This window comes from Gopherus flavomarginatus, chromosome 9 (genome assembly GCF_025201925.1).
Source record: "Gopherus flavomarginatus isolate rGopFla2 chromosome 9, rGopFla2.mat.asm, whole genome shotgun sequence".
In the NCBI taxonomy this organism is placed as follows: domain Eukaryota; kingdom Metazoa; phylum Chordata; order Testudines; family Testudinidae; genus Gopherus; species Gopherus flavomarginatus.
The window spans coordinates 67159716-67185878 of NC_066625.1; the positions used below are offsets into that span (position 1 = coordinate 67159716).

At 47.1% G+C, this 26163-nt stretch overlaps 1 protein-coding gene across 1 annotated transcript in view; it reads left to right on the top strand.

Annotated features, from left to right (window-relative positions):
- Positions 1–24490, top strand: part of RFX7 (regulatory factor X7) — a 119618-nt gene extending 95128 nt beyond the window's left edge. Inside the window, exons 8-9 of the mRNA XM_050968011.1 lie at positions 14935–15230; positions 17282–24490. Of these exons, the coding sequence (XP_050823968.1) occupies positions 14935–15230; positions 17282–20593 (3608 nt within the window). The 3' untranslated portion in view covers positions 20594–24490. The remainder of the gene's footprint in view (positions 1–14934; positions 15231–17281) is intronic.
- Positions 24491–26163: the final 1673 nt, after the last annotated feature.

The window sequence follows — 26163 nt, forward strand, 5'->3', positions numbered from 1 at the left end:
AGAGACTCTCCTAGCCGATGTGATGGCCACAAGGAAGGCTGTTTTCCATGACAAATACAGGAGCGAGCAGGTCGCCAATGGCTTGAATGGAGGAGTTGTAAGTCTCGTCAGGACCAAGTTGAGGTCCCAGGAATGGGCGGGGCGTCGTACTAGGGGGTATAGATACTCCAAACCTTTGAGGAACCTCGAGACCATAGGGTGGGAGAAGACGGAGTAAGTACCTTCCCCGGGGTGGAAAGTAGAAATAGCCGCCAAGTGCACTTGCAATGATGAGATAACGAGGCCTTGCTGTTTAAGATACCAGAGGTAGTCCAATATAGTGGGAATGAGAACCTCCGTGGGTGTTACATTTAGTGTTTGACACCAGCAAGAAAATCGCTTCCACTTGGCCAAGTACTTAGACCGGGTGGAAGGTTTTCTGCTACCCAGGAGTACTTCTTGCACTGGGGCAGAGCAGCTTAACTCTGACTGGGTTAACCATGCAGGAGCCACGCTGTGAGATGGAGGGATTGCAGGTCCTGGTGGTGAAACCTGCTGTGGTCCTGCGTTATAAGATCCTGATGTGGGGGCAGAGGGACCGGGTTGGCTATAGAGTGGTCCAGCAACGTGGTGTACCAGTGCTGTCGGGGCCACGCAGGGGTGATCAGGATCAGGCGAGCCCTGTCCCTGCGGAGCTTTAAGAGAACCCTGTGCACCAGTGGGAAGGGTGGAAAGGCGTACAGCAGCTGGTTCTTCCAGAAGAGGTCTATGTGGGGAAAGTCCCACTTCTGGAAGATGGAATGTAGAAAGTCCGGGTGAAGCGACCACTCATGAGACCGAAAAGATCTGCTGAGATGGTTTGCCAGGGTGTTCCGGACTCCTGGGAGGAACAATGCTACAAGGTCTATCGAGTGGGCTATGCAAAATTCCGACAATTGAATCGCCTCCTGACAAAGGGGGGAGGATCGAGTCCCTCCCTGCTTGTTTATGTAGTGCATGGCCGTTGTGTTGTCGGTAAGCCCTGAAACACAATGACCTTGCAGATGTTGTGGGAACGTCTGGCATGCCAGGCAGACTGCTCTCAGCTCCCGGACATTTATGTGCAACGCTAGCTCTTGAGATGACCAGAGGCCTTGCGTGCGACGATGGTCTAGATGAGCCCCCCAGCCGAGAGACGACACGTCCGTCGTTAGGGACACCGAGGGCTGCCTCGGATGGAACGGCAGTCCTGCACAAACCAAGGAAGGTGTTAGCCACCAGTTAAGTGAGTCTAAGATGCTCTGAGGAATGGTGACCACCATGTCTATGGTATCTCTGCCTGGATGGTACACTGAGGCAAGCCAGGTTTGAAAGGGACGCATGCGTAGTTTTGCGTGCTTGGTTACAAAGGTACATGCGGCCATGTGACCGAGGAGACTCAGACAGGTGCGAGCTGAGGTCGTCTGAAAGGTTTGGAGGCTTTTTATAACAGAGACTAGTGCCTGAAACCAGGGCAGTGGCAGGCAGGCTTTTGCAAGTTTGGAGTCTAGAATGGCCCCAATGAATTCTATTCTTTGAGTGGGCACGAGAGTAGACTTCTCTAGATTGATCATCAGGCCCAGTCTCTCGAATAGGTCCGTGATGATGGCTACGTGCCGGGTGACCTGGGCCTCGGAGGTCCCTCGAATAAGCCAGTCGTCTAGGTAAGGAAACACATGTATTCGCCAATGATGGAGGAAGGCGGCCACTACCGCCATGCACTTTGTAAAGACGCGAGGGGCCGTAGAGAGGCCAAACGGAAGGACCGCAAATTGGAAATGTTGGCGGTGCACCATAAACCGTAGGTACCGTCTATGCGGGGGATAAATAGCAATATGGAAATATGTGTCTTTCATGTCGAGAGCAGCGTACCAGTCTCCGGGATCCAAGGAAGGGATAATGGTCCCCAGGGATACCATGCGGAACTTCAACTTCTTTAAAAACATGTTGAGTCCTCGCAGGTCCAGGATGGGTCGAAGACCTCCTTTTGCTTTGGGGATTAGGAAATATCGGGAGTAAAATCCCCTGCCCCTTAATTTGTCCGGTACCTCCTCTATAGTTCCGATCGAGAGGAGCATGCGAACCTCTTGCCAGAGGAATTGCTCGTGAGAGGGGTCCCTGAAGAGGGACGGGGGGGGGGGTGAGAGGGAGGGGGCAAAATAAATTGGAGGTGGTATCCAAATTCCACCGTGCGTAGGACCCAACGATCTGCGGTTAATTGGGACCACGCAAGGAGGAAGGAGAAAAGGCGGTTGGAAAACTGAAGGGGATCCTGGGGAAGGACTGGTGTTCTGCTCTCGGGCGCACCTTCAAAAGTTCGCTTTCGGGCCCGTCGCTGGTTTGACGGGACCGGTATTGTGTCCGCCTTGGGACCCAGATTGTCGTCTGCGGTTCCCGCGACCGCGCCTTCTGCCTAAGTCTTGTCACAGTCTGGGCGGGGGGTAAGGGCGCTGAGGTTGGCAACGGAAGGACTTCCGTTGGGTTTGTGGGGTGTGCATCCCAAGGGAACGCATGATCACCCGATTGTCCTTAAGACTCTGTAGCCTAGGGTCCATTTTCTGGGAGAAAAAGCCGTGGCCTTCAAACGGCAAGTCCTGGATGGTGTGTTGCAGTTCAGAAGGTAGACCTGACACTTGCAGCCACGAGATCCTCCTCATCATAATTCCCGAGGCCACGGTTCTGGCCGCCGAATCCGCAGCGTCAAGGGAGGCCTGCAGGGACGTCGGCGCCACTTTCTTTCCTTCCTAGAGAAGGGCTTGGAATTCCTGGTGGGAGTCTGGTGGGACCAGCTCAGTGAACTTAGCCACCGACTGCCAGGTGTTATAATTATATCTACTGAGCAGGGCCTGTTGGTTTGCCACCCTGAGTTGGAGGCCCCCTGCAGAGTAGACTTTACGTCCGAACAGGTCCATCTGTCTAGCCTCCAGCGATTTTGGGGCAGGGGCTTGCTGGCCATGGCGCACTCACTCATTGACGGATTGAACCACCAGGGAGCATGGAGGAGGGTGGGTATATAGGTATTCGTACCCTTTGGAGGGTACCATATACTTTCTTTCCACCCCTCTGGCCGTAGGAGGGATAGACACCGGGGATTGCCAGATTGTGTCTGCTTTGGCTTGGATGGAGCGTATAAATGGCAAAGCTACGCGGGTTGGGGCACCCGCCGACAGTATGTCTATCACCGGGTCTTCAACCTCCGGGACCTCCTCCACCTGGAGATTGATATTTAAGGCAACTCGCCTCCAAAGGTCCTAGTGAGCTCGGAGGTCAATAGGGGGCGGGCCCGAGGAGGATGTGCCGGCCAGTGCCTCATCGGGTGAAGAGGACGACAGACCCAGTACCAGTGGTTCCTGTAGGGACTCTTGGTCCGGAGGTATGTCAGGGTCCGGGAGGGCCTGAGGGTCCGGTGCCTGAGGAGAGTGATCTGTACCCGCCGGAGGGGGGCAGCTAACCGTGGCCTCCGGTGCGCGATGTTCCGACGGGGCGGAACATGATGGTACCGTGGGTTCGCCTTGGGCCTGGTGATATGTCCAAGGCATCCAAAAGGACCACTGATGAGGATCTTGGTCTGGGCCTTGAGCCTCATGGAGAGCCCAGCTGTGTGTCTCTGAATCGGGATAGACGGTACTATCAGCATGCGATGACTCAGACACGTGCCTTGATGGACATGGCGGAGTGGAGGCCGTTTGAGGATAAACTCGTCTCTAGGGTACTGTATTTCGTGCCGCACCGGAGAGCGGTACCAGGATCCGTACCGGTACCGAGAGCGTGATCGGAACCTGCGACCGGCGCGGTGCCGGGAGGTTGACCGGGATCTTGACGCCCTATGATGAGAGCGGCTGCGGTGCGACCGGTGTCGGGAGCTGGACCAGTGCCTGGAGTATCGGTCCAGTGAGCAGGACCTCGAGTGGTGCCGCGAGTGCGACCGGTACCGAGGAAGAGATCGGTACCGGGACTGCGAGCGGCGTCTGGATCTGGAGCGATGACGAGATTGAGAACGGCGGGACCTCGATCTTGAGTGCTGTCTGCCTGAGGTGCTGATGGAAGGTGGTCTTACCATGGCAGGCTTGCCTGTCGATTGAGTAACCTGCACCGGCGGTGCCGGGGGTTGAGGCAGGGCGGGCTCCGTTAACGCAATAAGTTCCCTCGCCATAGCAAATGTCTCTGGCGTAGTGGGAACGAGAAGCTCTACCGAGGCATGTGCCGGGGAGCTGTCATGCACCGGACTCGACGGCTCTTGCACGGCCGGAATCAATGGTGCGGAGATTGTCGGTGCCGCGGCAGTTAGTGGTGCCGGGCGGCTCAACTTAGATTGCTGCTCAGACTGCGGTGCAGATAGTGGGGCCGCAGGAGCTTTAAGCTTCTTGGCACGCGGGGAGAGGGAGCAGTGCCGGGCTGGTTTCTGGGCCGGTGACAGCTGGTGCCGAGCTGTCTTCGCAGTGCTGGCGCTCTCCGGTGCCGATGAGGCACTTCTCCCCGGCGCGAACTGCCCAGCAGCCGGTGCTGAAGGTGGAGGAGTGAGGGCTGCCTCCATTAGGAGCTGCTTAAGGTGAAAGTCCCGCTCCTTTTTCGTCCACGGCTTGAACGATTTGCAGATCTGGTACTTGTCTGCAAGGTGGGATTTCCCCAAGCACTTGAGGCAGGAGTCGTGGGGGTCTCCCGTGGGCATTGGCCAGCGGCAGGCCGAACATGGTTTGAAACCCGGTGAGCCAGGCATGGGCCTGGGCACCGGGAGAGGGAAAGGGCTAATCCCTGACCCTCTGAACTATGTACACTAACTACGTTTACAAAAATCTATTAACTACAACTACAGAAAATAAACTATATACACAATAAGTATTAGAACGAGCGAAAAGCTAGGGAAGTGGAGATCAGCTAAGCTGCGCTCCACTGTTCCAACGACCGACACGGGCGGTAAGAACGAACTGAGGAGCGGACGGGTCGGCAGGGGTATATATTTGGTGCCATAGCAGCGCCACGCCAGGAGGCGCCCAGCTGACCCACCGAGTGTTACTAGGGTAAAAATCTTCCGACGGACGTGCACGCGGCGCGCACACACCTAATTGGAATGGAGATGAGCAAGCACTCAAAGAAGAACCTACACTTCATTAACATGGCTCAATCATTAAAACCAGGATACAGTCCACTCAACAGAGCAGATGTTGCAAGCAAATTGTTGGATAAAGAATATGAAAGAGAACTTGAGCAGTGTGCAAAAAGTCTAGAGGGTGAAATTGTCAGTTTGAGTCTTGATGGGTGGAGCAATGTCCACAATGATCCTGTTGTATGTGCTTGTGTGACAACAGAAGAAGGGAATATCTTCCTTACAGAAACAGTTGATGCATCAGGAAATGCACACACAGCAGAATACTTACAAGAAGTAGCAGTAACAGAGATAACAAACTGAAAAAAAATTCAAATGTCTAGTATGCAGCTTGGTCACAGACAATACTGCAAATGTATCCAATGAGAAGAAATTATTTAGAAGAGAGTCCCAAGCAGTGCTCATTTAATGCACCTCCTAGCCAAAGACTTCAGTGTTCCAGAAGTAAAAACTAATGTTGTTGAAATTGCAAAATACTTCCCTAACAACCACTTTGCAGCAGCTGCTCTGGAAAAAGCGGGAGAAACCAAGCTAACTCTCCCACAAGACATGATGTGGAACTCAGTAGTGGACTGTTTTGAGCACTACATCAAGAACTGGCCTAATCTGATGACAGTTTGTGAACAAAATTGTGAAAAAATAGATAGCAGTGTCACAGCCAAAGTTCTCAGTATTGGGCTTAAGAGAAATGTTGAACACGTTGTCATGTACCCTGAAGCCTATTTTTTGTAGCCTCTAACAAAATGCAGGGAAATAGCTGTTGTATTGCTGATGCTGTTGAAATTTGTAAGGAACTGAGTGAGATCTTAAAAAGAGAAAATATGCAGTGACAGAGTTAAATGACAAGCATTAAAAAACAAATGGGACAAGCACTATCTCCAGCTCATTTTCTTGCAAATATTCTCAATACCACCAGGTACCAGGGTCAAACCTTAACTGCTGAAGAAGAAGAGTTGGCTATGACATGGACATCCAGCAATCATCCCTCCATAATGCCAACTATAATAAACTTCAAAGCTAAGTGTGAACCATTCAAGAAATACATGTTTGCTGGTGATGTTTTAAAGAAAGTCACACCATTGAACTGGTGGTGGAAGTCACTTAAGCACTTGGATTCAGAGACTGTTGAAGTGATCATCTCACTTTTAACAGCAGTAGCTGCTTCTGCTGGTGTAGAAAGAATATTTTCTTCCTTGGGACTAATTCATTCCAAATTGAGAAATTGTTTGGGACCTGAAAAGGCAGGAAAGCTTGTTTTTCCTTTTCCAGATTATGAACAAAGAGGAAAATGAAGGTGAAGACAACTGAGTTAGCTGCAGAAGCCAGTATTTTAAGTTTCTCATGTTGACCTGGCTGACATGTCGATTTATTTTTTTTTAATATTTCATTTAACTATTTTAGTTAAAAACAATTTTAACAAAAACAAACCTGATTTTAAAAAACTTGAATGTTTAACTAAATTCAAAAATTCATATGCTTTTTTTTTTTAAATATTATATGATTGCTGTTGAAGAAAAAGATCCAGAGTACATAACGTTGTTGTTTTAGTTAAATAAAACAATTTAAATGTCTGTCTGGTGATGTGCTCCTCCTAACACAGCATGGCAAGAAAATCCTCCAAATATTAATGATTAACCTGTTGAATTGGAGATAGCTAATCTCCCAATGACTTCATAAATATCTGCGTCAGTTATCTCTGGTAAATGAAATAACCAGACAATCATTCATTTTCTGATATAGCTGTAAAACTAACCTGAAAAGTTTTCAAAATAAATCACTTTAAAAATGTACAGTGTGTACCTTCTAAAATGAAACCTATATCTATCTCTGAGTCTTGAAGAATGTGTATTAAGGTTATAACAACCAACAAGAATGCACTTTTATGTAGAAATCCATTATTAAGTCAAGTCTTCCTGACTAGTGATTTAAATAAATTTTGATTTAAATCAAATCCACCCTGACCTGAGGGCATGCAGAACTTGAAGCATATGATCAAGTACATTAAAATCAAGGGGGCTATTCATGTGCTTAAATTCAGGCATGTGCTTACATACTTTGTTGGAGCAAAGCTTGTATACTTTATGTATAGCAGCACAGTGACAACACTTCAGAAATGCATATAAATCGATTTAGTGTGAATTTTCTGTTAGGTGAATTTATCTCAGCTCTTATTTAATTTTCTTTCAACAACTGATGTTCTCAGGGGCAATCTTGATGCATGTCAGGTGCAAACTGTCCTGAAATGTTTGCTCTGGTTCAGGTAACACAAGTAGGTCAGCAGGTGTCAGCATCAACCATACTAAAAATAGAGCTTGGGTGTCTGCTGGTGCAAGTTTGTGACATTGTGCAACTCTCCCAAGCATGTTATCTTATTTAGCTTTTCATTTATGATTAAGGAGCTACAATAAATACTCCATTGTTAAGGTTAAAAGACAATTTACATGTAGAAACATAGGAATTGCCATACTGAAACAGTCCCTTGATACATCTAGTCCAGTATCCTAATGCTGAGAGTGGCCAAAACCCAGTGGTTTAGACAAAAGTGCAAGAAACTTCCTGTTCCTTAATAGAACGAGACTGGCTTAAGCCATGAAGCATGAGGTTTACTGTCTCTTCCAAAATGTATAGTAGCACTAACTATTATAGCTCTAGATCAGGCCTGCACAACTCGAAAGCGGCGAGGGCCACATTACTACAAAGAAAACAGCTGAGGGCCGAAACCCCCCGGCCCTGCGGAAACAGCTCCCCCCCAGCCCAGCGGAAACACTCCGCCCCAGCACCACCCAGCTCTGCAGAAACAAACCCTCCTTTCCCAGTGCCGCCCAACCAAAACAGCTGTGGGCCAAAAAGGAAGGTTGGAGGTGGGGAGGTGATACTTGATTTTAAATCAACCAGGGGCTCCCAGCTGAAGAGCTGGCTGGGAGCCCTCAGGGTCAAATTAAAGGGCCCGAGGCTCAGGCGGCTGCGGGAACCCGGAGCTTTGTGGGGCTGGGGCAAGGATTTAAAGGGCCTAGAGCTCCTGCTGCTGGGGGGAGCCCGAGCCCTTTAAATCCCAGCCCCAGCGCATCCACTGGAGCCGCCGCCGGGATTCAAAGGGCTCTGGGCTGCCCGTGACGGTGGGGAGCCCTGAGCCCTTTATATCTCAGCCACGGCCGAGAATCTCTGCGGGCAGCTCAGAGCCCTTAGAATCCCTGCCACGGCTGAGATTTAAAGGGCTCTGGGCTCCCCACGGCTTTGGGCAGCTGGCAGGGCCGGCTTTAGGAAGTGCTGGGCCCAATTCGAACATTTTCGGCAGGGCCCCGGCAGGGATGACTGAAAAAAAAAACCACATGTAAAAAAAAAAAGCCTTTCATTTCTTAGCAACCGGTTCCCTATAAAAAGTTCTGCCACAATATGTATTTTTTGTACCAAGAGAGTTACCATACGTCCGTATTTTCCTCCTGGATGGCGATTTAAGATCCAAAAAGCCTGACATGTCCGGGAAAGTACAGATGTATGTTAACCCTACCTAAAATTCTTTTTTAAAAAGATGTGTCTGAACTAGAAATGAGCTCCGCCACTCCCTGAGGGTGTGCTAGGGTGCACATGTGGGTCCCAGCTGCTCCCTGCCCACCTCATTGAAGCAGGTGTGCAGGGTTACTTCCCTGGGAACTACAGGGCACCAGTGCACATAGGGCTGGCTGGAGGTGGCTGGACGTAGGGTCTGGCTGCAGGCTGGGCAAGGGGTGTGGGGCAGGCTGGAGATGGCGTGTGGGATGGGCTGGCTGGCTTCAGGCAGGGCTACGGGGGGGTGCGACATGGGTTGGCAGGGCTGGAGACAAAGGAGTGCAGGACTGGCTGGCTTCAGGCAGGGGGGTGCGGCAGGGGTTGGCTGGAGACAGGGAATGGGGTGCAGGGCTGGCTGGAGACGGGCTGGCTGTGGGCAGCGGGTGCAGGGCTGGCTGCAGACAGGAACTGGTGCAGGCAGGGCAGGAGGTGCGGCAGGGGTTCGCTGTGGGCAGCTGGTGCAGGTACAAGGGGTACAACCCATCCTGTATGGTGAGTGCCCCTTCCTCCTGCCTCCCCCACCAGGGTAGCAGTAGCAGCCCGTGGCTCAGGAGCTATTTAAAGGGCCTGGGGCTCCCCTGCTTCCACTGCCCCAGCCCTGTAAATAGCTGCAGGAGCCCTGGGGAAGTGGTGGGGTTCCAGGGGCTATTTAAAGGACCAGGGCAGCAAAGGCATCTGGAGACACCACCACCCCCCGCTACCCCAGGGCTCTGGGGGCTATTTAAAGAGCCCGCGGCTCCCTTGCTTCTACCGCCCCAGCCCTGTAAATAGCCGAGGGAGCCCTGGGGAAGAGATGTGGCTTCAGCGGCTATTTAAGGACCGGGGCAGCAGAGGCAGCTGGAGCCCCGGCCCTTTAAATAGCCCTCAGAGCCTCGCACTATCCCAGGGCTCTGGGGGTATTTAAAGGGCTCAGGGCTCCCCTTCTTCTACTGCCCCAGCCCTTTAAATAGCCACGGGAACCCTGGGGAAGTGGTGGGGCTCCGGTGGCTTTTTAAAGGGCCAGAGCGGTAGAAGCGACGGGAACCCCAGACTTTTTAAATAGCCCCCAGAGCCCCACAGCCCTACCCCAGGGCTCCATCAGTGGTGCTCTGGTGGCCATTTAAAGGACCTGGGAGCCACAGACCTTTTAAATTGCCCCCTGGGGAAGCTGGGCCACCCCGCTACAGCGCACTGGCTTTTGCCGCTACACCGTACTGGAGCTTGGGCATGTGGCCCTCTTAGGGGTGAGCTGATTCAGGGGAATTGGATGAATTGGCCTAAAGCTGGCCCTGGCGGCTGAGATTTAAAGGGCTCTGGGCTCTCTGCAGCTGCGGGCAGCCCAGAGCCCTATGAATCCCGGCTACGGCTGAGATTTAAAGAGCTCTGAGCTCGCGGGTGCCTGCAGCTCAGAGCCTTTTGAATCCGGGCCGGGGCTGAGATTTAAAGAGCTCTGAGCTCCCCGCCACTGCGAGCAGCCCAGAGCCTTTTGAAACCTTGCCGCGGCTGAGATTTAAATGGCTCTGGGCTCCCCACTGCTGCGGGCAGCTCAGAACCTTTTGAATCCAGGCCGCGGCTGAGATTTAAAGAGGTCTGAGCTCCCCGCCACTGCGGGCAACCCAGAGCCCTATGAATCCCGGCCGCAGCTGAGATTTAAATGGCTCTGGGCTCCCCACTGCTGTGGGCAGCCCAGAGCCTTTTGAATCCTGGCCGCAGCTGAGATTTAAAGAGCTCTGAGCTCCCCACCACTGCGAGCAGCCCAGAGCCTTTTGAAACCTTGCCGCGGCTGAGATTTAAATGGCTCTGGGCTCCCCACTGCTGCGGGCAGCCCAGAGCCTTTTGAATCCGGGCCGGGGCTGAGATTTAAATGGCTCTGGGCTCCCCACAGCTGCGGGCAGCCCAGAGCCTTTTGAATCCCAGCCGCGGCTGAGATTTAAAGAGGTCTGAGGTCCTCGCCGCTGTGGGCAGCTCAGAGCCTTTTGAATCCCTGCCGCGGCTGAGTTTTAAAGGGCTCTGGGCTCTCCGCAGCTGTGGGCAGCTCAGAGCCTTTTGAACCCCGGCCGCGGCTGAGATTTAAAGAGCTCTGAGCTCCCCACCGTTGCAGGCAGCGCAGAGCCTTTTGAATCCTGGCTGCGGCTGGGATTTAAAGAGCTCTGAGCTCCCTGCCGCTGCGGGCAGCTCAGAGTCTTTTGAATCCCGGCCGCGGCTGAGATTTAGGCTACGTCCAGACTACCCGCCATCAACCCCAACGGAGTTGTGGAATCGACAGGGAGAGCCGCGTACATCGATCCCGCGCGTTGAGGACGGGTGAGTAATCCGATCTTAGATATTCGACTTCAGCTACGTTATTCACGTAGCTGAAGTTGCGTATCTAAGATCAATTTCCCCCCGTAGTGTGGACCAGCCCTCAAAGAGCTCTGAGCTCCCTGCCACTGCGGGCATCTCAGAGCCTTTTGAATCCCGCTGCGGGCCACACGGTGAGCCTCTGCGGGCCGCATGTTTTGCTGGCCTGCTCTAGATATTCTTGTTATCCATATAAATGTCCAGTCCCTTTATGAATCTTACTGAGTTTTTTGTCTCTGATATCTTGTAGCCGTGAGTTCCAGTGCTTAATAACGTGTAATTATTTGTGTAAAAAAAACTCCTCATCTTCCTTCATCATTTTCAGAGACTCCCTTTAGTCTTAAACTTCTCATTATTATTAACAGGCGATTAGAGAATACTTGTTTGATATGGAAGGTTTGAAGTAAATTCCTGAAGTAAAAATTGCTGTTCTGGAGCTATAAGAATCATATAAATTATGATTTCTTGTGCATCAAAACTTGCTCTCACTGTGTGTTTGAGTCTCAAAACATCTGGCCTAAGAAGTTCTCAATAGTTCTATTAAGTATCAGTGTAAATTTGTGCATGCTACCCAGGTAGCCCTCTTGGCTACAAAGAGAGCCTTTGGAATGTAAAAAGGGTGGTTGACTATGATGATCATTTGTTTAAATAAATAATATGGGGAAAATCACAGATTAATCTCCCCTCCCCTGCAAAATTCTGGCTCACCCCCCTTTTCAGTCACTGGCATCTGGGGTCAGGGCCGGCTTTAGGAAGTGCGGGGCCCAATTTGAACATTTTCGGTGGGGCCCTGGCAGGGATGACTTTAAAAAAATGAGAAAAAAAGCCTTTCATTTCTTTCAAGTATTAATTACTTTCCATAACTATATAAATAACAAAATTATATGTTATGTACATTGCATCATATATGCTGTTGATTGGTTATTAATGACTGCCATTTCACATGTGTGGGTCTCAGCTGCTCCCTGCCCCCCTCATTGAAGCAGGTGTGCAGGGTTACTGCCCTGAGAACTGCAGGGCACAAGTGGACATGGGGCTGGCTGGAGGCAGGGCAGGGGCTGACTGGAGGTAGGATCTGGCTGCAGGCAGGGCAAGGAGTGCAGGGCTGGTTGGAGACAGGGGGGTGTGTGGGGTGGGCTGGCTTCAGGCAGTGCCGCGGGGGGATGCAGCAGGGGTTGGCAGGGCTGGAGACAGAGGAGTGTGAGACTGGCTGGCTTCAGGCAGGGGGGTGCAGCAGGGGTTGGCTGGAGACAGGGCAGGATGTGCAGGGCTGGTGCGGGCAGCAGTGTGTGGGGGGCTGGCTGGCTTTGGGCAGGGCCACGGGTGTGTGGCAGGGGTTGACTGGAGACACGGCAGGGGGTTTGACAGGGACAGGCTGTGGGCACGGGGTGCAGAGTTGGCTGCAGGCAGGGGGAGCGGGGCTGGTATGAGCAGGGCAGGGGGTGCAGCAGAGGCAGCTGGAGCCCCAGCCCTTTAAATAGCCCCCAAGCTCCCTGCTATCCCAGGGCTTTGGGGGCTATTTAACGGGCCTGGGGCTCCCCAGCTTCTACCCCGCCCTGGACCTTTTAAATAGCTGAGGGAGCCCTGGGGAATGCATGGGGGTGGCGGGGCTCTGGCGGTTATTTAAAGGACCAGGGTGGTAGAGGCAGGCAGCTGGAGCCCTGACCCTTTAAATAGCCCCCGGAGCCCCTCACTAGCCAGGGGCACTGGAGGCTATTTAAAGGCCCGGAGCTCCAGCTGGGAGAGCAGGGCCACGGGGCTTGCCGCGCTCCGGCCAGAGCTCCAGCCGGGAGAGCGGGACTTGCCGCGCTCCGGCCGGGACTCCAGCCAGGAGAGCGGGGCCGCGGGGCTTGCCGCGCTCCAGGCGGAGCCGCGGGGCTTGCCGCGCTCTGGCTGGAGCTCCAGCCGGGAGAGCGGGGCTTGCCGCACTCTGGCCGGGGCTCCAGCCAGGAGAGCGGGGCCTCGGGGCTTGCCACGCTCCGGCCAGAGCTCCAGCCGGGAGAGCGGGACTTGCCGCGCTCCAGCCGGGACTCCAGCCAGGAGAGCGGGGCCACGGGGCTTGCCGCGCTCCGGCCAGAGCTCCAGCCGGGGCTGTGGGGCTTGCCACACTCAGGCCAGAGCTCCAGCCGGGGCCACGGGGCTTGCCGTGCTCCCGCCTGTGCTTCGCTCAAGGAAGCGGGACCATGGAAGACCCCTGAGCAGATCGCAGCCAGGGACTCAGGGTAAGTTTAAAAAAAAAATAGTGTCTAAGGCGCGGGGCCTGATTCCTGGGAATCGGGCGAATCGGCATAAAGCCGGCCCTGTCTGGGGTTCATAATTAGAGTTCCTAGCTCATAACTAAAGTTTCCTATTCCTGATGGCCCTTATCAGTTCCTTGCCCATCTCCAGGGCTGGTACGTGGCAGTGCAAATCTCCACCCCCTTCATACAGCCCCTCAGATATGTGCTCTTAGCTTTAGCAGCTGTGCCACCACAAGAAAATCATAAATGACCCTTCACTCAGTACTTCAGCCAAGGAAACTTCTTTCCATCGCTTCTAGATGAGATGGTAGTCCAAGGGAGTGAGTGGATCATTCTTGCAAGGGCTCATGAGGATATGCCAGAAGCTCTCTCCCTCTGTGCTGTCCTTAGAAGCTGATAGCGCCACACACCTCACTGTCCATGTTCTGGGCACCAAACCTCTTCCTCCTCTCTTTTCGGAACCAAACTATCTTCGCTTTTTTTTGCAGAGAACAGTTTGTCCATAGTGCAGATTGGAGAGAGAGCACAATTGCATGCATTCCCATAGTTGTTCTTCCCTTCAACATTCAGCCCAGGTCACTCAAGATGTGGACAATTCAGTTCTTAAGTGAAAAAGGAATTGAGAGGTGAAGGCTGTAACATGCTGCAGCATTCCTAGTGTTATTCAAACATAGTGGCTGCTGCTCCCAAGTGAGATGTCTAGGAAGCATCTTCTGAGCACATGCTGTATGTTGCAGACCATTTGGCCTAAAATGATGTATCTAGAGAACCATAATTAAGGGGTGTCTCATGTACAGCTTTTAAACACCTGTAATGTGGAAAGGAAACAGTGTTAGAACCCATTTACACAAGCATCATTTAAAGAACATACTAGTCCTGGAACTGTTACTAAACTTTCTGAAGATCAGTGTTGTAACGTGATTTGGTTACAGGTTAAAAAGTGGATTAGTCCTGACTACACAGGTAAAAACAGTTGCCAGGAGGCTTTGCTGTTTGTCTCTGACATCGTCTCTGACATCAGGGACATTGTTTCCAGAGAGTACTTTTCTCAGTCTTCTATATCTCCATATCCCCTTCTGCATTCAATTGTCCTTTCAGTTTTTCACCTTCTCCGTGTTCTGTTTCGCACCCTTCCATGCACTAGTAGCATTATTATGCACTTCTAGCATTACCTATTACATGCTAATATCACTTCCACGCTTGTACTGCAACAGGTATTCGACACTGTATACTGCTGAACTCTCCCCAGACTGTCCAAGGGGATTTAAATGCTGTATAATCTGTTCAGCGCTTATTGTCCATGGCACAACCTTGTGTTTTGGAATGTGTAATTTTTAAAAGTGCTATAAGTATTAACCAAAAAACAGATTGAAGATGCTTTAAAAGTATTTTCACTGCCATCTACTGACAATTATGTGAAGGACACACTGTCAGTATTGTGTTAACTTGGATACTGCAAATTGGGATTTCCGGAAACAAAATGCTGGTGCAAAATACTTGAGCAACAACGTAAGCATATCCAGCTTGCCCAGCACCAAGGAGTTTTATCATCAGTATTAGAAATAAATTTTATCAGTAAATAACTATTCCAAGTACAAAACCCCTCATGAATGTTTTCATTGTGTGTGTGTATGCACACACACATTTGCACATGTTGCCATGTATATAGGTTTAGAAATATCACACAACATACATGGCATACGTCACTTTTGTTCTTTTCCCTTTCAGGAATAAAAGGGGTCCCTCAACCCTCTGCTTTTATACCCACGGCTGAAAGTAATTCTTTTCAGCCTCAAGTGAAAACTCTCCCATCACCAGTTGATGCTAAGCAGCAGCTACAGCGTAAGATCCAGAAGAAGCAACAGGAACAGAAACTGCAGTCTCCTTTGCCAGGAGAGTCTCCAGTAAAGAAAACAGAAGGAGCTACAGCCAATGGAGTAACAAGTATTTCTAATGGAAGTCCTGCAATCTTGTCTCCTCAACCTATTGGTATCGTAGTGGCAGCTGTACCCAGCCCCATACCGGTAATGTGCGCCAACAGTTTTCAACCCAGACAACCTTATGAAACTGTTTTTCTCTATTTTATATTTATTCTGGAAATATTTAAGCAAATAGAAAGTTATCACAGACTAATGGCTTCCTGTTGCTATATGAATGTTGAGAGATAGATGCTGTGACCCTTCTTTTCCTTTTCCAGGGACTTTTTCTGTTATTCCAAATAAGTGACAAAGCCATAAATGTAATAATTTTGTCTGATGGATGTGGATGTAGTAGAATGATGCTGTTGCTATGTGGGAATCACCCCTGCAGCGCCTCCTGCGGGTTGTCTCTGGGAACTAGTTCATCCAGCCTCCAGAGCACCCTCTGCAGGCTGGTGTCCTGCTGCCGCTTGGCCCCCATGTCCCTCCCAGTCCCAGTGCCCCGTTATCTGGGGTGCTGCCCCCTGGCAGTAACCCCTTTCTCTCAGGGTCTCCCCTCCCCGGGGAGCCCCCCACCCACTATCCCCACCTCACCTCAGTATAAGACTACTGCCAGTCATGGTCTAGCCCCCACGCCCTGGGGCGGACTGCAGTATCAACCTACTCATCACCGGCAAGGTTGGGTTTGGACCTGCTGCCTTTGCCTACCCCTGGGCTGCCCTCTGCAACCCCCAGTACCCATTGGCCTTCTGCTAGGCCACAGCCTGGGGCTTTCCAGGCTGGAGCTCCCCAGCTCCTCTGCCTTTTCCCAGCCCAGCTCCACTCAGATACTCTGCTTGGGTCCTGCAGGCAGGTCCATCTCACTCTACAGCTAGAGAGAGACTGCATGTGCTCCTGGCTCCCAGCCTCTTGTATAGGGCCAGCTGAGGCCTGATTGGGGCATGGCCCAGCTGCAGCTGCTTCCCCAATCAGCCTATTTGCTGCTTTCCTTGCCACAGCCCTCTCCCAGGGCTGTTTTAAGCCCTTCGGGGCAGGAGCTGGGTAACCACCCTGCTACAGACACTTACACAGCATGGGCCACGTTCATCCTGGGTGTAAGTCAGTGACAGTGGCACTTAAACCAGGAATAATTTGGGTTTTAAATGGGAATCATTATACCTTTAGGGCTAAATTTACCTGAGTTCTGAAGATTGCACAAAGCATTGCTTAAGCCTTTCATGTGGTATGTAAATGTGGCTTCATTGGTCCAGAGGGCTTTGTACTGGCATCAGTTTAACCTTTATTTGAATATCTATGCTGTAGTACAGACTTGTTTGTTTTGGCTGAACAAAACCTGACTTTTGTCTTTATTGTATATTTTGATAGCTAAGTCAGTTTCTGCCCGAATAATGTTTGTATTTTATTCACTGGTGGAAATTTAAAAATTAACGTTTGAAGATCCCTTCCCCGCTCTGTCTATCTTCAGTCAACACTCCAAGGCCCTGCATCTGAATCATAGAAATGTAGGGCTGGAACGGACCTGGACATGTCAATGATTGTCCCTTCATTCTGCAAAAGTGCACTTAAAATAGGGTCTCAATTTTACAAGAATCAAGCCCAAAATATCTGGTGCAGATTTTAGTTATCTGGATTATTATTTGTATTGCCATAGTGCCTAGGAGCCCTAGTCATGGTTAGGCAACAAGGATTATTTGTTCTGTTCTGATTTTTTCCTGGCCTTAGTACTCAACTATATTGTCTTTCATCCTTTCCCCAGGAACTTGGGGAAGAGGTGGGCTAGGGATAGTGAGGCCTTGTTGCTTTGTCATTATACCTCCTCTTGTGATCTGATTTGTAAATTGTGGGGCAGTTGACCATTGAGGTGGAAGAGCAGCTTTACTGTGTGTTTTGAGTATTTACTGTGACAGGCTGCAGGGAGGCTATATCTCTTTGGGATTGTCCGTGATGGTGGTGATGTGAGTGTTGGTATTCTGGAAGAGCAACTAGAGTGTAGGATGGGTGCCTGTTTGCAGTTTTATATATAAATAACAGTGCAGCATCCTTTTAATCCTTAGGATGTGGCACTCTGACTGCCCATTAATCTGACTTTATCCATTAGATTATGTATGGCATGTATACTTTTGTTTAAATTGTGTGTCCTTTTTCTCCACATGCAGGTACCGAGGACCAGACAGCTAGTGACATCTCCAAGTCCTATGGGCTCCTCCGATGGCAAGGTTCTTCCGCTCAATGTTCAGGTGGTCACTCAGCACATGCAGTCAGTCAAGCAGTCACCAAAGACTCCTCAGAATGTTCCAGCCAGTCCAGTTGGTGACCGTTCCGCCCGGCATCGTTACCCACAGATCTTACCTAAGCCAGCAAACACCAGTGCTCTCACCATCCGCTCACCTACTACGGTGCTTTTCACCAGTAGCCCAATCAAGACAGTTGTGCCAGCTCCACATGTAAATTCCTTAAACGTGGTAAAAATGACAGCAATATCTCTTGCCCCTAGCAGCAGTAGTGTACCCATCAAACACACTACTTCACTGAACAGCAGTACAGGAGCAATGGAAGAATCGAGGACTGTTCCTCAAATTAAAAATGGGTCTGTCGTTTCACTTCAGTCTCCAGGATCCAAGACAAGCAGTGTTGTAGCTACACCTGCAGTTGAGATCAAAATGGAACCAGAAGCAGTACTGGATGAGAACCCAATACAGTGCCAAGAGAATTCTGATGTGTCTAAAGCTATAAAAGGAGCACCAGGCCTGCCTGCTGCTCAGAGGAATCGTTTTGAGGGTACAACCTTGAAAGCTCCAACTGAGAGCATCAGTGAAGTGAAAACAGTTAAGGGCTGTGATCAGAGAGCTGAAGGAGCAAGGACCAAATATAAAGCCCGACCTAAAGAAATCATACCAGTTTCTTCAGCAGGCAATAATCAAAGCACTCTTACTCTCTCAGTGGCCACTCAAAACTTCTCCAACACCAGCATCAGTTCACCTCCTAGTGGTGATTCTACTATTAAAGATAAAACATGCACTAAAAGTCCAAGGAAGCGACTGCCTTCTACGCTTCAGGAGTCCCAGGTACCACCTGTAAAGAAACCACTTGTGGAGCAGCTTTCAGCAGGTAGCATGGAAGGTCAAAAAGGAAGCAGTGTTAAGAAGGTTCCGAAGGTTGTATCGTTAGCTAGAAATGACAGTACTGCAGCACTTGCTCAAGTTCCTAGCAAGGTCACTATAAAAGTAAATTCTACAGCTTCAACACACTTAGTGACAAACTGTCCATTTAATTCCAATATTATAAATACCAGTGATTCCGCTTTGGGACAGCAGCTCACAGCCTCATCTCCAGATATAAAAGTAAAATTGGAAGGAAATTTGTTTATCTTAGAAAATGATTCAAAATCTGATGGCAGCTTTAATCCAAATGCATGGCAGCATATCACTAAAACCTCTGACTTTACATCTGTGAACTCTGAACAGCAGCAAGATATCAGTGTTATGACTATTGCAGGACAGTCTGACTCTAATGATTTACAGGAATCTGTATGGGAGCCAGTGCACTGTGAAGGAATACAACAGGATACATACAGTCAGCAGTTACAGAGCCAGATCCAAGAATCAGCTTTAGGTCAAATACAAGCACAGTCCTCAAATCAGTTACCGTTACCTCTGCAGTCTGAGCTAAAAGAATTCGAACATACAGTCCCTCAGTCAAATGAAAACTTCTTTTCATTTGATGATGACCTTACACAGGACAGCATTGTGGAGGAACTGGTGCTCATGGAGGAGCAAATGTCAATGAACAGTTCTCATCCTTATGGCAGTTGTCTGGGAATGGCACTGCAGAATCAGACAGCAGCTCAAGGAGCTCCTGTGTCATCTCATCCAAGCAATACACACTTCTACCATTCAATCCACAACAATGGCACTCCAATTCACACTCCCACACCTACCCCAACTCCCACCCCTACCCCAACTCCAACCCCAACACCCACGTCAGAAATGATTGCTGGATCTCAGAGTGTGTCACGAGAGAGCCCATGCTCACGACTGGCTCAGACTACTCCTGTAGACAGTGCTCTGGGAAGTAGCCGGCATACACCCATTGGCACACCACATTCAAACTGCAGCAGCAGTGTCCCTCCTAGTCCTGTGGAATGCAGAAATCCCTTTGCATTTACTCCAATAAGCTCCAGTATGGCATACCATGATGCCAGCATTGTTTCAAGTAGCCCTGTGAAACCAATGCAGCGACCTATGGCTACTCATCCTGATAAAACCAAACTTGAGTGGATGAATAACGGGTACAGTGGAGTCACTAATTCATCAGTTTCAAATCATGGCATTCTTCCAAGCTATCAGGAGCTAGTGGAAGACCGTTTCAGGAAACCTCATGCTTTTGCAGTTCCTGGCCAGTCATATCAGTCTCAGTCCCGGCACCATGATACTCACTTTGGTCGTGTGACTCCTGTGTCACCTGTATCACATCAGGGAGCCTCTGTAAATAGCACCAACAAGCAGGAAGGCTTTGCTGTTCCTGCTCCTCTTGACAACAAAGGAACAAGTTCCTCTCTCAATAACAGTTTTAGATGCCGGAGTGTAAGCCCTGCTGTCCATCGCCAACGTAATCTTAGTGGAAGCACTGTCTATCCAGTTTCTAATATACTACGCTCTAACTTGACCCCTTTTGGAAGTCCAGTGACACCTGAAGTTCACAGTGTGTTCACAAATATTCATGCTGACACTAGTGCCAATAATATAGCCCAAAGGAGTCAGTCAGTCCCTTTGACTGTCATGATGCAGACGGCCTTCCCTTCTCTTCAGAAACAAACAAACACTAAAAAAATAACAAATGTGTTGTTAAGCAAACTTGATTCTGATGGCGATGATGCAGTGAGAGGTTTGGGAATGAACAACATGCCTTCAAATTACACAGCGAGGATGAATCTCACTCAGATTTTAGAAACATCCACCACTTTTCCTAGTGCCAACCCGCAAAATATAATCAATTCCAGCACTTCAGTTTATGAATTCCAAACACCAAGTTACCTCACAAAAAACAGCAGCACCGATCAGATCAGTTTTTCTTCTGGAGATAACCAAGCACAATCAGAAATTGGAGAACAGCAATTAGATTTCAGCAGCACTGTAAAAGACTTTTTAGGGGAGGACAATCTGCAAACCAACCAGCAGCTGGTGAATCAGGTGGTGTCAGATCTCAATAACGTTGCATCTGTCTTTTCCAGCGATATCAGGTTGTCTTCCGACCTCTCAGGCAGCATTAATGATCTGAATACTTTAGATACAAATCTACTGTTTGATCCAGGTCGTCAGCAGGGACAAGACGACGATGCTACACTGGAGGAATTAAAGAATGACCCCTTGTTTCAACAAATCTGCAATGAATCCATTAACTCAATGACTACATCGGGTTTTGAGTGGATGGAGAATAAGGATCATCCTGCTGTTGAAATGTTGGGTTAAATTTGTTTAATAATATGTATGTAGCACACTGTATCTGAAAGACAGACGTATTGTATTTGTCTTAATGGAAGTGCCTCCTGCAGCAGAAACACTTGCTAAGAATTGTGGCATTTTTAAAAGAAGTTTGCTGTGCAAGTCACTTATTCTTCAGCTGGGAATAGGCAGTCTTTTCAATTTTAAATAAATTTCTGAAGGCTATTGAAGAGCCAGTATTAGAATTTAAATTTTATAGGGTTCCCACTTAATAGCATTTCTTATTGTAGCAAAAATATATATACAAAGTGATTGAAAACCAGCATTCACAACTTCAATAGAGGTGTTTGGAGGGTTTTAAATCCAACTTACTTGTTACTAGAGATTCAGTACTTTGTTTGTATTGCCTGCTACTTCTGAGGAGATGTTTGATATTGGCCTGTGTTACTCGAGTCAGAAATGTGTGGGACTTGTAGACAAGTAGGCAGTTGATGAGAGAGAGGGGTTACAGCTTGATGAAGTGCATACTAGTGGTGGTGTCACTGAGCATTACCCAGAGCTGCAGTACTGTGGTGAACCATGAGAAATGTCTGTGGCACCATTTACATCTATGATGAAGGGCTAAGATAGGAGAAAATAATGGGAACGATCAAGGAAAGAGAAAAATGCACTAAAATTTTATTTTAAATATATAGTGGTTTTAGCCATAGATATCCATGACCTCACCTTAATGTTATTTTAGTTTTCACTTTAAATGTTGGGTTTTAATATGAGGTAAAAATGCATGATAAAAGATTCTGAGCACTGAGGCTTAATAAAAGTAGACATATGTATATTAGAAAATGGTAGTTACTGTTTTATTATTTATCAGAATTAGAGAAGGTGACATGACATTTTTCTTTTTTTAGTAGAATGGCTGCATGAGCTTATTAAAGTATTACTGTGTTAAGATTTGTTATTAAACCCATCTGTTCTAACCTAATGGGGGGTAGAGGAAAGTGTTTTTCCTCTGTATTTTCAGTAGGCTGCCCCTTTCTGTGCCTCCTGAAAAGAAAGAAGAGGATAAAAATGTTCTGATGTTGGCTGATAACTATTAAAAATAACTTATAGAGCCATAATGTTACCAGCCACTTACAAACATGCAGCAAGACACATGAAGTCCTTGGGTAAAATTTTCAAAAGTTCTTATGTCCCATTTTCAAAACTGTCTTAGGTAGTAAGGTTTCTAAATCTCATTGACAGTCAATAAGATTTAGACTCCTAAGTTATTTAAGAGCTTTAGAAAACTTTAACCCTTATCATTAAAAGTAAAAGAAGAATTCAAGTATTGTAAAAATCTCTAATGATAATCAGAGAAAGGTACTTAACCAACCGAGGCCCTAATGCTACAAAGGAGGTCTGCACAGGCAAACTGACTCCCATGTGGAGTGTCACTGAGATGCCAGGCAGGCAAATCACTTTGTAGTATTGTTCCTGGAGCTTTGTAAGGAGTTTAGTATTTCTCCTATGGACTGATGACATCAGTAGAACTTAAAGCAGAGTGTCGCATAAGAGGTTTGTGAGGTCGTCAGCTCATGTTGGAGAGAGGCAGAATGCTGCCATCTAGATGTGGCAAACGAGGAAGAGAGGACCATATTTTCAGCTCTTTAAATGTATTTTGGTAATTTCTTGGTTCTTGAAATGTATTTTGGTAATTTGTGGCATTTCTGCTAATGATCTGAAATCTTCAGTATTTGATTTTCACAGCATTCATTTTCATGGTGCTTCTGCACTAGCACTCCAGATGCTAGTATATCCTTGCTTCTCCTGGTCCCTGAGATAAAAGCACTGAACTGAGGCAGCCCCCAGCACATGAGCTCTTCTGATGAAGGACAAACAGTGGTGCCATGCTGCAGCACCTGATTCCACAGGCAGCAGACCATAGAGAGAGTTCATGCCCCTCCTCAGACAGACTCCTTTTGTTTTCTTAAGAGACACTTGCAATTTTTTTCCAGTTTGTGGGGGAGGTATTATTATATGGTAAGCTTTGGGTTTGATTATTTCCATGTTCTGTTGATTTCTACCAATAAATACACATTAGAGCCATTTCTCTTTTTAAAAGAAGTTGCGCAAGGTGGATCTTGAACGGATGTATTTTGAGATGCTCAGTTCCTCGCAGATCTGATCCTGTGTCAAGTGCCAGCACCACTGTGCATATGTTAACCCTGCACTTCCAGCAGGCCTAACATGGGGGGATGACAAAGGAAGGCATATACATGGGGGGAGCATCTGCACTGGTATTATGGTGTTCTATGTATGTGCATGACGTTCTTCCCTTGCCTCTGTGCTGCTAGCACTGCACAATAGCTCAATACATCTAGTCCTTCCAAATTCTTGTTTTAAGAACATTTCTCAGCAAAGCTAAAGTAAATTTAAAAACTGACTTTTTCAATATTATGCAGCCATCACCGAAGGTTTTTAAAATGTGTTAAAAAACACTTTTAAATCAAACGCTACATGGGGGCCTAGCAGAAGGTTTTCCTTTCACTTAATTAGCGGGCAAATAGGAATACTGTTTAATCAGTGGATTTAAGGCAAATGTGTGTTTAATTCAATAAAGATTCATTAAATTACCAGGCATAAGGGTAAAACATTTTCACGTCAACAAATGGTTCTAGGCTAGCTCACAGCTTTGTACATTGGTATGTATTAGTTTATTGGTGTTTGTGTGTTTGCTGTTAAAATTATTAATCTGTTAGATCCCTGTTCTTAGTGCTAGTAACTTCTTTACTGTACATTGAGACAGAGCACTACTGCACACCAAAGTATGCAATACCCAAAGGAAAACTCTGTGATTCTAACTAATGGAAGCCTGTCTGTGTCAGATACTCCAAAAATAATAATTTGAGACAGTTCTGACCCCTTGTTTACATTACTGGCTTCCTACTAACATGAGAAAATAATGAGATTATTTTGATAGCATATTTTGCTAAAGTATAAAGACTAGTGAATTTGTACCCCATGTACAGTATTGCAGCAAACACTTTAAATTTGGTTGGTTAGTCCAGCAAACTTTCTGGGGTTCATATTATTGCACTAAATTTCTGTTGAACCTGTGGCAGGCACGTTCCTTAGGATAAATGCAACCAATACGGCCCACAGATAAAAACTTTTTAATGTGTTTCATTATTAAAAGGCAAAATGTCATAAAAATGACAGATGAAGTTGTCTTATGTAGCAATGTGCATTGATCTCAATGAGATATTTCTATTTCTTATTCTCTTACGTGAGAATATTACAGCAGGAAGAAATTAAGTTTAGTTTGCTTCACCATGTTAATACATGATCACAAGACGTGCATGAGTGTTATTGACTTATCTTGTACAGTACTAGGTATATTCCTGTAACCACTTTATTTTTTTTATTCTTTTGCTGTATTGAAACTGGTTCCATGTTAACCAGGCAAGCATAGTTATTCACAAGTAATTTACTTTTTTATGTTAACTAATTTAGCTTAGTTATTGTTGAATATGTTCCTTTCTTGGATTATTTTTTATTGTTCTGGTGTTGAAAAACATTTTTGTACCATTTTATCATGATAAGAATTCATGAAGTAAAGAATTTGCAAATAACTGCAATAAGCACTGACTTCTGAACTGAAAAGAAGGAAAGCATTTCTTGTGCAGTGCATCTGAGGTTCATATAATAGTCTTGTACTATACTGTGCTTTCTTTACTGCACCATAAGGAAAGAAATATCCCTGTTCTACGTTTTCATTTAGTGCAGGAAATCCGATTCCCCGCCCCCAGTGTTTTGTTGTCTGTTGTACTGCTGAAACTACAGTAGTTGAATATTGCAGTAGCATTTCAGTTATTTTTTTTATTGAAAGTGCTCAAAATTGTTTTTTAAATGTTTTCAAAAACAATAAAAACATTTTATATTAAACTGTCTTGTTGAGTGTTTTCTTAGCAAACATTGATGTTGACAAAATAAGGACCTCTCTGATTTGTATAAAGCAGTCACTAAAATATCCAGTCACATCTTAAAGCCCTGATTCTGCAAAGATTTATAGTTTACAGTCTTACCTTTTTACACATGAATTGTCCCAGTGAGATCAATGAGACTAGCTCATGTGCTTAACATTAAGCATGTGCCTAAATCTTGCAGGACTGGGACCTTACTTTGAACTATGAATTCTCTTGAATGTGAGGAATGGCAGGCAGTAAATGTTGCTGTATTTTTAAAAGACACTGAGGATATCCAGGAAATTAAAGATTAGGTAAACCTTAATCTGAACATGTCAGTAAAACAGTGAATGAAGGACAGCAATTCAGTTAGATTTTAAAAGGCCGTTGACAAAATTCCAAAGAGATTACTAAAGAAACTAAGTAGTCAAGGTGTGAGAGATAAAGTACTGTCATGAACTGGAAACTTGCTAAACCAGAAAACAAAGAGCAGGAATATATGATCAGTTTTCATCATGTCAGAAAGTTAACAGTGGAGTGCAATTAGATTATATACTGGGACCAATGTAGTTCAGTGTATTAATGCTGTGATGCAGGAGGCAAGCAGTGAGATGGTAAAATCTGAAGAGGACAAATCTAGATCATTTTGCTTTAAGATTGTGAGAAATGTCAGGGATTTGAATAAAATGGGTGAATGGGCAACACAAAGAAAGGTGAAATTCAGTGTTAACAAATGCAAGGTGATGTGCCTATGGAAAAAGACCTTGGCATCATTGTGAACAGCTCATTGAAGATCTCTTCTCGATGTACCACAACAGTAAAAAATGCAAATAAAATATTAGGATGTACAAGGAATGAGATAGAGACTAATACTGGGAATTATAGTTCCATTCTAGAAATCAGTGGTTTGCACTCATCTGGAATAATGTCCAGGTCTGGTCACTCTGTCTCAGAAAAGATAAAACAGATGTGATAGAAAAACATGGAGAGACCGAAAAAGACTGGGACCGTTGGAGATGAATAAGAAGAGCCATAACAGTAATCGAAATAAGGAATGGTATAGAGAAGGTGGAAGGGGAATCTCCTGTTCACCCTTTCTCATAGTGCAAGAACAAGGGGACTTTAAATGAAATTGAAGGGGGGGGATTCAAAATTAATAAAAAGAAACATTATTTCACAGACTGTAACTCATTGCCACATAGTATTGAAGCCAAGAACTTAGCAGGCTTCAAAAAGGAGTTTCACATGTATATGAATAATAAGAATGTTCAGTATAAACATTAAACAATAGCTTTGGAAAGGCTATAAACCGACAACTTTGGGGGCATAAGCTAACCTCTAACTTGGATTAGTAGGAAGTTTTCCCGGGGGGCAGGTTATCTATCTCACACCTACCTACAACAGGGCTTCTTCCACTGAACAAGCTGAAGCTGGTCACTTTCAGACAGAATACTGGACTACCTGAACCCCTGTTCTGATGCAGCATGGTAATTCCTGTGTTCCTAAATGAGAAACGTGCTTGACAGGATACTAGAATTATTAAGGGGATTGGTTTTCAGGGTCTCTCCCCTCCTCCCCCCATTTAAAATTTTTGCAGGCATGTATATATTTCAAAATACATCTCAAAGAGCTAACTACCAGCTTTCATTAGAT